Genomic DNA, 12,542 nt, shown 5'->3' with positions numbered 1-12,542 from the left:
TACTTAATTACTTAAATTCAAAGTGGTCTAAAAAAAAGTGCAAAGTACCGATTGTGACTTTTCCACCACTTTGATTTTATTATGGCAGCAATTACAAGTTTAACTTTAGTTGATAGGAATATTTAACAGTCATATTATTAGGAGTAATGTTTGACTGTTAGAACAAATGCCAAGAAGCAGTAACCTTTCACACCTGAGCAAACACCTCATTAGCTGACTAATAACGCATAACACATTTATTCATGAATCCAAATGAGAAGAAAGCAGGTTATCGTGTTCATTTACTCAGTTTAACTCATTCTCATTAATCAATCAAAAGTCTACTGCTATGAAGCCGGTGCAAAACGATCGATGAACAGACAATAATTAAATACAAGTAGCATTTTATCAGCTTTTCTGTTGCAGAACTTTGATGTCGGTAAGTAGAAGATAAAGCGCATGCAGCACATCACCTACCGGCAAAGCTGAGATGAAGCAGGTAGATTCCCATAAGATCCATTTCTGCGCGTGTCTGAAGAGAACTGGTTCGAAATGCCGCGAAACTGTCTCTTTTATATTCTGAGGTGACCGACAGAGGAAAGCCGTCCTGTTTTCATATCAATTCAGCGCGTAAAAGACTCTTACAATGGTCAAAATGAGAGTAACGTCCACTGAACATGCAGGGCAGCCGCGCGCGCCGCACCGCCAAGTGTCAAACTGTCAATCAATTCGTCAGATAAAGCTTGAAATGAAATTAAAGCACTAATGAAAGTTCTCCATCTGCTCCATTATATCGTATTGACATTTGTTCCCTCCGAGGGTTAGAACACGAGTGAATGAAGAGTCAGATTTCATTGAGTGAAGATCAAACTCTGAGCAGAGAGAGAGAGAGAGAGAGAGAGAGGCTCTATCTGAGCTGTGTCTCAAAACCTAGTGAGCAGCCTACATAAATGACACCAAATGAGTGTATATATTAGATGAGTGCTCAAAAATTGTCTAGATGTTCTGAACCACCGCCATTAGGTCAGAGAGGCTATCAAACAGTCCTGCTCCGGCTTTGAACTGTGGATTTTAGTGGGGAAAAAATGACGCAAACATTTGCAAAAAATGACAAATATGATGACAAATACTCTTCAAAGTAGCTCTTTTTCCCTCCCTGCCTTCTAGTACTACAGATGCATTAGCCTACAGAGTGAATGAGATGAATGAGAGTCCCACACGCTGACTGAAAGCCAAAGGCAGTCACTGCTTACAGAAAACATTTCAGCATTCACTGCAGACTTTTAAAGGGTTAGTTCACCCAAAAATTAAAATTTCTGTCATTAATTACTCTCCCTCATGTCGTTCCACACCCATTCGTTCATCTTCAGAACACAAATTAAGATATTTTTGATGAAATCCAATGACTCAGTGAAGCCTGCATAGACAGCAACATAATTAACACTTTCAGTGTCCAGAAAGCAACTAAAGACGTATTTAAAACAGTTCATGTGACTACAGTGGTTCAACATTAATGTTATGAAGTGATGAAAATACTTTTTGTGCACCAAAACAAACAAAATAACGACTTTATTCAACAATATCTAGTAATGGGCGATTTCAAAACACTGCTTCATGAAGCTTTACGAATCTTTTGTTTCGAATCAGTGGTTCGGATCGAGTATCAAACTGCCAAAGTCACGTGATTTCAGTAAACGAGGCTTCATTGCGTCATAAGTGTTTCGAAATGTTTAGAAATTTGAATGGTTCACGTGACTTTGGCAGTTTTCGAACCACTGATTCGAAACAAAAGATTCGTAAAGCTTCAGTGTTTTGAAATCGCTCATCACTAGATATTGCTGAATAAAGTCGTTATTTTGTTTGTTTTGGTGCACAAAAAGTATTCTCGTTGCTTCATAACATTAAGGTTGAACCACTGTAGTCACATGAACTGTTTTAAATATGTCTTTAGTTGCTTTCTGGACACTGAAAGTGTTAATTATGTTGCTGTCAATGCAGGCCTCACTGAGCCATCGGATTTTATCAAAAATATCTTAAAGGGATAGTTCACCCAAAAATGAAAGTTTGATGTTTATCTGCTTACCCCCAGCGCATCCAAGATGTAGGTGACTTTGTTTCTTCAGTAGAACACAAATTATGATTTTTAACTCCAACCGTTGCCGTCTGTCAGTCATATAATGCAAGTCAATGGGAACTTCGTCTATAAGAGTAAAAAAAACATGCACAGACAAATCCAAATTAAACACTGTGGCTCGTGACGACACATTGATGTCCTAAGACACGAAATGATCGGTTTGTGGACATAGTGGTGTTTTAGAGGTAAAAAATGATATAAATACTGTTCGGTTTGTGTTTCGTGTCTTAGGACATCAATGTGTCGTCACGAGCCACAGTGTTTAATTTGGATTTGTCTGTGCATGTTTTTTTTACTCTTATAGACAAAGTTCCCATTGACACGCATTATACGACTGACAGACGGCAACGGTTGGAGTTAAAAATCATCATTTGTGTTCTACTGAAGAAACAAAGTCACCTACATCTTGGATGCCCTGGGGGTAAGCAGATAAACATCAAATTTTCATTTTTGGGTGAACTATCCCTTTAATTTGTGTTCTGAAGATGAACAAAAGCCTTACGGTTGTGGAACGACATGAGTGTGAGTAATTAATGACAGAGTTTTCATTTTTGGGTGAACTAACCCTTTAAGGGAACCAAGATCAGTCAATCAAAAACATATAAATATACTGGTTTATACAGCCCTGGTTTATATTGGCAATCAAAGTGCACCTTGGAGAACTGCTAACCTTCTCACCAAGGCTGTGGTTTTACAACATAAGCCACGGCCTTCAGTCTTAATGAGTGCATACTAGTGCAAGCATTGTATCTCATTAAAATTGGGCATTATGACTCACAATTACAATCATGCATTGCATTTTTGCCAGCTATATGCACTTTGTTGCAGTTAATAAATAGAATAATATATTTGCTTGTTAGGAGCATGATGCTAGAAGGTTAATGCTGGTTCTGATAAAAAGGTGTCAGAATACACAGTGCATCGCAGTTTGTTGCACATGGGGCTGCATAGCCACAAACCGGTCAGGGTGTCCATGCTGACCCCATGCTGGTAACATCTTGATGCCAGATACCACAGCACAGCTTCAGGGGTCTAGAGGAGTCCATGCCTCGACCGGTCATGAGCAGCAAAAGGGGGACCAAAAAATATTAGGAAGGTGGTCATAATGTTATGCCTGATCGGTGTATACATATATATATATATATATATATATATATATATAGATATATATATATATATATAGAATAACATATTTGCTTGTTAGGAGGAACCATGATGATAGAAGGTTAAGAAAGACTTGACAGAGCAATTCACCGGTCAGAAGGGGGTCGCATTATCAATCCAACTCATTCATTGCAGTCCGTTCATTCACTGGCGCTGATGACAGGACTGACTCCAGCTGTGAGCTCTCTGGAATGAGAGTGTGCTCTATTGTTTAAAAATTGAAGCTCTTTTTTGGATTGGACTGGATGTGTGTATCGTGACATGGGGGTTGAAATGAGGGAGAGAGATGTGGTAAGAAAGCACTGACAGTTTGAATCAATTATGAGGGGATTTCAAGGTAATGCACATAAAAAAGCTAAACTGTCTGTGTGTTACCGCTGGAGGGATGGAAAGCAATAAAATATCTGCAACTGACTTTGAAAATCAGTAGAAAAATGTTTTAATATAGGCTGGAGTGGCATGTAATAGCATAAGCATTGTTGGACTGAAAACCCAACTTGACAAGTTGGCAGTATTTAAAATTTTATACTGTGTGTGTGTGATGGAAAAACAGGTTACCACTGGGCTTCAGCTGTAAAATGAATGCAAAATATTTTAAAGTTGTGATTTCACTTTTTGTTCAACTTTAGTTAGTGTGTAATGCTGCTGTTTGAGCATAAACAACATCTGCAAAGTTACGACACTCAAAGTTCAATATTTTCTTTTAAAGAATTCTCTGTTTAAAGACTACAACAAACGGCTGGTAGGGACTACAACAAGCTACTTCCTGGGTTAGTGACATCATTAACCCTAAAATTTACATAAACCCCGCCCCCAAGAACACACAACAAAGGGGGCGGGGCCATGTTGGGCTGCTTTAGAGAAGAGGAAGAGTTGTTGTAGTAGAGTGTTGTTGTCATGCCGTCATTTTACGCCAAATGAGGCTCAATTCAACACAAAAGATTAACATGACAGCACATGCTAGTGGATGAGTTGAATCAACTCCACAGCAACTACATAAATTTATCCACTAACCATTCAGAAACGTCTAAAAGTTGTAACTTCTTCCTGAGTCTCTCCATCAGTGTCGACTCCGGCTTGAACAATGTAAGGCTGAACACTGTCGTCATTTTGGCTGCGTGAGATTCTCCAGCTTTGTTGTTGTTGAGCTGTTAAAGCTCCGCCCTCTTCTGGAAAGGGGGCGGGGAGCAGCAGCTCATTTGCATTTAAAGGGACACACACAAAAACGGCGTGTTTTTGCTCACACCCAAATAGGGGCAAATTTGACAAGCTATAATAAATGATCTGTGGGGGATTTTGAGCTGAAACTTCACACACACATTTTAGGGACCCTTCAGCCTCACAAATTGTGAAAATTGCTAAAGAACAACATTTCACATTTCCCTGCAACCTTAGAATTACATTGCCTTAGTTCACCTTCTTCAATCAAAATGAAAATTTAAAGATGAAATAACAAAATCTTAAAATACCTTTAAAATGTTCTAAATATTAAACATTTTCCTTGCTGATTTATGAGAATCAGTAAGAAAGTCTAAATAATGTGCAGCAAAACAGAACGTTGGAATGGGATAGTGAATTATTAAATACGATATTATATAAAAATAAGTCATATATTAAATGCATGAGACAGCTTATCTCAGTCTTCTCTGTTTAGTTTAAATGCTCTACGAGCACAAGTCTGCGACTATAGCAGACGGCTCTTTTGGTGGGTCTGTTTTTTTAGAGCAGTAAGGATCGTGTACCTCTGTGTGGTCTTTGTCTCTTTCTTCCCTGAGCTCTGACTTGCCCTGACCCGTGCCATGACCACTGAGGGTGCCGCAAAAGAAAGAATAAACAGAAGAGCTGTGCTGAACATCACACGGCCTGATAACAGACACTCTGCAGAGCTTTCTGATTGATAATTAATCCTGTGATGGTGGCGTAGACCTCCTGTTCCACATAGGCAGGTGTGAAAGAAGACTGAGCCTGAACTAATGTGAGAATTACATAATGCCAACTATTCTCATTCTGTCTCCTCTGCTTTACAGTACAAGATGTCAGTTGGTGTAATAACAATGTGTTATACTAGTATACTTGGAGTCAAGCCAAATGCCATTTTTGAACCTTTCTGGACAAAAAGTGCCATTGAAATATATTATTTTACTCAGTATTTGTTTGTGCTGTGTCTATTTGAGCTTATTAGAGTATCATGCTGTTCGCTTAGCAACATGCTTACTTCAAACTCCATTGAAATCAATTGTGCAACAAGTCCCCCGTGTAGAGTGCTACAATATTTGTGTGGTTGCTGCCCATGTATAGAGTCCCAAATCAGTCATTTATGAGGTTCTGCCAATGCAGTCATTTAGCAAAGACGTTACACAAACACTCATGTAGTGCAACGCGTAATATGGCGGAATAAGTCCCGCCTTCTATATAAAAGAGCCAAATGCACGCTTAGGACTGCACATGCGGATTGGCAGATCTAACCTGAAAAATAAGCTTTTTTTAAAGATATTTGAGCATGAGAAACAACATTTATGAGACAGTTGTTGTACGATGTCATTGGTGATTTCAAATATGAAATTTAATTGTAAGTTTGGTGAAAAGCTTTGGAGAATCTAATGTTTCCCCATCAAATAGGCTCTGATAAATGTCATGTGATAATGTGATAAATTTTTAATGATAAATGTCGGAGGAGCTTGAGTTTGTTGCCCAGCCCTATTTGTTTGAACCGTGAGAGGCGTCTACTCTCACCTAAGCTTACGAAAAACGCATCGCTTCACTTCAGAAGGACTTTATTAACTCCCTGGAGTCGTATGGATTACTTTTATGATGAATTGATGCACAGCAAAATCATTAGAGTTAAATCAACTCTGCTTGGAGTACATATGATCCCTCTCTAAATAGTGTTAAAGTAACACTGAAGCAGAGTTAAAGTTAATGAGATAATTAAGCGATTAGTTAAGTGATGATTGTGCATTAGTGATGAACACCTGCTGTTAACAAGCAGAATCACTGAATAAAAGAGAAACACAAGAACCACAACTGACTTCAGCCACAGTCCTAGATGAAATCACCTGAAAATAAAAGACATTATATCTCTCAAGATCTCAGCAGAGGAGGATTATCTTTTCTTCAGTTATTTTGCTTGTTAACAGCAGGTGTTCATCACTACTTCTTATTCATCGCTTAATTATCTCAGTAACTTTAACTCTGCTTCAGTGTTACTTTAACACTATTTAGAGAGGGACTCAGAGCATTTTACTCTGGTGATTTTGCTGTGTGCACTTTTTTGAGCTTCAAAATCTCAGTTACTATTCAATCCTATTATAAAGCTTGGAAGAGCCAGGATATTTTTTTAACGTAACTTCGATTGTGTTTGGCTGAGAGAAGTGACTTTGGCATTAGGCAGCAGAACGGCTCACTATGGCCCTGTTTACACCTGGTATTAAGATGCATTTTGGTCGATTGGATCACAAGCAGACAACGCTAAATACAGGTGTAAATGGGGTCTAAAATGTTTTGAGCTTGTCCACTTCCAGAGGTAGTTGAAAACGCATTTGACCGGATTGCTTTCATGGTGTAGACGCTCATGTGGTCAAATGCATTCAAACAGCCACAAAATGAGTAATTAGCTTTACACAATCTCTTTCTATACATACAGATGTATTACATGTATATTAGCTGTTCTAAAATTACATTGCTTCAAAGGCTTATTGCATTCATTGATAAAGCTTTCCAAGTAGATTTTCAGCAATATTTAGCAGATGCAGCGGTACAGTAATACTGAAGTAATGAGCTCACAAGCGTGTGTTTATAGAGTATTATACAATGGCGTCTAATGCAGCTCAGATAATCATAATAAAGGACCAGAACTATCTGTTTCAGAGTTTCAACTATCACGTTTCAACACGACAACTCATATATCACCTAGAATTCTGAGTTTCGCACTTGTAAATACAACTTTGTTCAGTCATTCATGTGCGCTGAACTCATAATTACACATATTTCCGGCTCCACTTGAAGGGCATGAGAGCCAAGGTCTGCGCTGCAGCGATTCTTCCTGTCCCCTGACAGTGATGTCATTTCACCGGATCATTTACAGCCTCAGTGGGGCTGCTGCCTCACACTCTGAGGACATATGAAGCACATTTTTGTGTCCAAACTCAATGAAGCCACTGATTGTTCGAGACATACAGGGAGCATAATCAGTATGCACTTCTTAAATCCTTTGCTCTCTATTATTTTTCTCAAACAAATGTGTTTTCACCCACACTTATTTGTTACTCTTATCATGTGCCAAAAATGATTTTCATTTAACACATAGCATGCAGCACCATCACCAAGCTTGTAAAAGTGCCTTTAAGATAAAAAAAAAACTGAATTGTTTCACTTCATCCTCCACTTTAACTATAAAGCCATGAGATTTGTTTGTGAAAACAGTGCGCGCCGGCTGAGATGTGCTCGAGGAGGGCATTAAACACCTGCCACAAGCAAGGATTGTTTCAATTCCAAGAGATTCCAAGCTGGGATTGCCATCTACGTAATTGACCCCTCACTTTCCAGCACAACAGATGGCGCGTGTCGTACCCGCAGTGTGGGCAGAATAGGTTATGATGCATTGGTTCTCTGTCTCTGTGTGTCCTTAAATATACACTCTAAAAAATGCTGGGTTAAAAGTTGGGTTGAAACTGGATAAACCCAGCGATTGGGTTGTTTTAACCCAGTGGTTGGGTTAAATGTTGCTGGATAGTTTTATTTAACCCAACTATTGTTTAAAAATTACTATATGGCTGGCTTAAAATGAACCCAATATTAAAAAATCCAAAATTAAAAATCAGACACATAATTACTACACTTTAAAAAATGCTGGGTTAAAAACAACCCAAGTTGGGTTGAAAATGGACAAACCCAGCAATTGGGTTGTTTTAACCCAGCGGTAGGGTTAAATGTTTGCCCAACCTGCTGGGTAGTTTTATTTAACTCAACTATTGTTTAAAAATGACTGTATTGCTTAATTAAAATTAACCCAAAGTATGTTGGAAATTAACATTTATTAATGTTCAATGAATATTTATTAAACAATAAACATTTATTAAATTGCTTATTAATAAATTTATATTAATAAACTATTAAACTATTAAATTTATATTAATAAAATATTAAAGCTTATTAATAAACATTCACCTTTTGTCTATTATTGTTGCCTCTAATTGCATCTGGTTTTTAATTTCCCAACTATTTTGGGTTCATTTTAAGCTAGCCATATAGCAATTTTTAAACAATAGTTGGTTTAAATAAAACTACCCAGCAGGTTGGGCAAACATTTAACCCAACCGCTGGGTTAAAACAACCCAATCGCTGGGTTTGTCCATTTTCAACCCAGCATTTTTAGAGTGTACATTTATATTTGGTTATTGGGTTATTAAACTCAAATTTGATATTAGTTTTAATTTATTCAGTGGCCATAGGTGAATTTATAATCATTTTCACCACCTTGTTTTGTCATGTCTCTGGGTGCTGCACTGACATTAAAAACTGGTAATTTATGAAGAAATATTCCTTTCTCTAATCAATAAAACAAAACATGTTTGCTTTGGGAACATTATTTTAATTGGTAATAATTGGTAATCCTGTTAGCCTGTAAATTTCCTTTAACCAACAAAATGCAAATAATTAATTACATCACACAGCGGGAAGTGACATCATTTTGGTGGGAAGCAAAAGCACCAGTAAGAAATGAATTTAGATGTTTGTCTGTTTTTCATCTCACTCCAAAACATACCATCCTTTACATTGTAAAAAAATATTTTTCAAAGTTATAAATAAATCAGATGGTTTTCATATTCAGTTTCTGAGTAAACATCGTTTCAAAGTGTTTGTTTTTTCAGTGTAATTGATTAATTGCAACATTTGTTGTTCAAAACCATAGTTTTATGTGTTAGTTTTTAGATTTTTGCTGTATTGTTCATTTGTTTGCTGTTTAAAATTAGCCAACAATCCTACACTCCAAATATTGACAAACCCAACTGTTGGGTTAAACCTTTAATTAAAATATTTAACCCAATGGTTGGGTTTGTCCACATTTGACCCAAATTTGGGTTGAAAAACCCCAGCATTTTTCAGCTGCTGCCTCATATGTGACAATATGCCCCATTAAAAATTAAACTGCATCTTTTTTTTTTTTTCCAGCGCTGCAACAGTGAAAATGTTCAAAGCTTTTTCATAGCCAAAGACTTCAAGGCAAGTGTCTATAAAGAAAGTGAGTGACTTTTATAAAAATAAACCTACCCTGAGAAATATTCACTGGAGTAAAAATTGTGACAATTTGCCCCTATTTATGCCTCAAGGAGTCTCACATGTTGCTCCTCTACAGTTTCACACATTATCACCCCTTTAATGAAAGATTAGTCACGTCCCAGTGAAATACCAGATGGATCGGATTCCCATCCCTGTGTCGGGTGCTAGATTCATAAAATGGTTTGGTTTTTATAACAGTCTCTCTGGCTCTTTACATGGGGTGAAAAGGTTGCTCTCTAACATTTATCACTGATCTCATCAACACCCCTGGTGGCCGAAAATAATCAGATGGCACCTGAGTCAACAGCCAAGGATTTTAAAGTCGATAAGTTATCAGCAGCGTGTGGGAAAACAGCAGGGAAGAGCCCGTCAAGGACATCTCCCCGGATCCTGTGGCGGTCACTGTGGAACGACTGACCTGACCTAACGTGGTTCACAGCTGTGACGGGCAGTTGGGGGTTTCTACGAGTGCACTTAATTACACAAATTAGGGGAAACCAGTTTGCAGGGCAAAAGGTTTGGGAGGTTGGGAAAGGAGGGGTTGAAAATAAAGCCTAGGGTGCCGAATAAACACTGGAACTGGTCTGTTTTCTTTCCGACTTAATTGAAATAGCAAAATCCCCGAGTATTCAAATCACAACAAACATTGGCATGACCGCCGCCGTGTGCTCGGCCGGGCTTTGTACTCTTATTGTAATTCTTACAGACATTTCACCATTTTTAATAGACTTGATAACTGACAAAATGCTTTCCACTGATGTCGGTTTAAGAAGAAAGATAACATTTGCATTTTATAATGAGTCTGCCATCCTGGAGAGTGAGCAAACGGTCATTTTGTCAGCTCCTCAAACATTCACTACATGAGAGGTTTACGACATGCATTTTGGCAGTATATCATCAAAAATTCAGCAGAACTTGCATGGACATCTTCATGGATACACATCCACAGGGGTTTTACTTTACCTTGAAGCCAGTGAGGGCATCATGGCTGAATAATGCATTATTCTCAACATTTCACAGGCTTCTTTTACACTCCAATATGTGTTTTATCATTCCAAATGCGTATATTTAGTCTTCCGTGACCGGAGCCATTAAATATCAAGGCAGCCATTAAAATGTCTGTGTGTCGATGGAGATAGATGGGCAGCCATGAACGGATGTGAGTTTAAGTGAAACCTCTTAAGCGCAGGAGGAATAAGCACTGTCCACAAAATTTGTTAATGGTGTTTTGGTTTTCAAGAGCAAGTAGATTTTAAAAAAGCAAGAATGGCAGTGTGCGCAGGTGAGTCAATATCCAGAAAGACAGGGCCAGACAGTGGCTGGATCGTGCGCATGTTGAGTTTGTGCTGCCGTGCCCTGCAGAAGCCTCATTGTTAAACTATTCACACTGTTGGCTATGAGACATTATAAATAATGAGGAACATTTGCTTGTGGTGTCTGTCCTGCACCTTGCCAATAAGGAACTGTTAAAGGTACTGCACCTCTTCTTTGGGATTGACAGCTCGTATTGATGAGGGGTTTAACGGTACACAAACATGACAGTTCAAACGTACCTCGGTATTGACGTCACGGTTCAGTACAGCAGGGGGGAGAAACATGCTTCTTTTTTCTTCTTTTTTTTATTAAACAGTGGTTTATTAAACAAATTGTGCCTCTCTATTTTAATAAATTCAATTATAATTAACATTTTCTTAAGAATATATATATTTTTTTATCTCAGCTAATGCTGTAAACTATATACAGGGAGTCCAAACTATTAAAGGTGACCTATTATGCCCCTTTTATAAAATGTAATATAAGTCTCTGGTGTCTCCAGAATGTGTCTGTGAAGTTTCAGCTCAAAATCCCCCACAGATCATTTATTATAACTTGTCAAATTTGCCCCTATTTGGGCGTGAGCAAAAACACGCCGTTTTTGTGTGTGTCCCTTTAAATGCAAATGAGCTGCTGCTCCCGCCCCCTTTCCAGAAGAGGGCGGAGCTTTAACAGCTCAACAACAACAAAGCTGGAGAATCTCACGCAGCCAAAATGACGAAAGTGTTCAGCCTTACATTGTTCAAACTGATGGAGAGACTCAGGAAGAAGTTACAACTTTTAGACGTTTCTGAATGGTTAGTGGATACATTTATGTTAGTGGAATTATTTTTCTACTCCAATTTATTTTTGAAATATAATCATTTACACAGTTACTGTCATAACCAGTGTTGGGGAAAGTTACTTTTAAAAGTAATGCATTACAACATTGCGTTACTCACCTTTTCCACTCTCACGTTAGCCTTGAATACCATAACGACAGTGACTAAAATAAATATCAAGGCTGATGAAAGTTAACACAACGTTATTAAATGAAACCAATCTAGATGTGAGCTCGTTCGTCAAAACTTAATTAACCAACAGCAGCTTCAAATGGTTTTTGGTTGGAAATTGACTGTAAAGCATGGCTTTTGGGTCACGGCCAGACCACAAAACTAACAAAACTGACGGGAGCAGCTCCAGAGGAAGAAACTGCATCTAAAACCTTCAGATGACACACAATCTCTGAGTTACTTTTCACCTTTAACATCTTTCGTAATCTAATTATTTGCTCTAAATGGAATAATGAAAGAAAATTACCCTGAATTATGCTGAAAAGGAAGCATAACGGACAGGACAATGTCCAGTTCACACCTATAGACTAATAAAATAATATAGATATTAAAAAAGTGCTCAAGCCATATAGTTTGTGAAATGCTTAAATGGTGCATTAATTTGCCATTTCTGAGGTGCAATTATTTCAGTTGTTAAAAACCAAAGTAACTACAATACAACTAACAAAACATAATAGATATGTTATGAATTATAGTTTATAATTACATGGAGTCATGCAATTTCTGATTATATACTCTTCAGTTCAAAAGTTTGCGATTGGTATGATTTTTTAATGTTTTTGAAAGAAGTCTCTTCTGCTCACCAAGGATGCATTTATTTGACCAAAAAAAATACAGAA

General features: G+C 37.8%; 1 protein-coding gene across 1 annotated transcript in view; it reads right to left on the bottom strand.

Moving 5' to 3' along the window:
- gfra4b (GDNF family receptor alpha 4b) overlaps nucleotides 1–1,213 on the bottom strand; it is an 82,145-nt gene extending 80,932 nt beyond the window's left edge. The window contains exon 1 of the mRNA XM_048176188.1: nucleotides 457–1,213. Coding sequence (XP_048032145.1) covers nucleotides 457–499 — 43 coding nt within the window. The 5' untranslated portion in view covers nucleotides 500–1,213. The remainder of the gene's footprint in view (nucleotides 1–456) is intronic.
- Between the last annotated feature and the right edge of the window lie 11,329 nt (nucleotides 1,214–12,542).

The sequence above is a fragment of the Megalobrama amblycephala genome, linkage group LG23 (genome assembly GCF_018812025.1).
Source record: "Megalobrama amblycephala isolate DHTTF-2021 linkage group LG23, ASM1881202v1, whole genome shotgun sequence".
Lineage (NCBI taxonomy): Eukaryota > Metazoa > Chordata > Actinopteri > Cypriniformes > Xenocyprididae > Megalobrama > Megalobrama amblycephala.
This window is presented reverse-complemented; position numbering and strand designations above follow the sequence as displayed.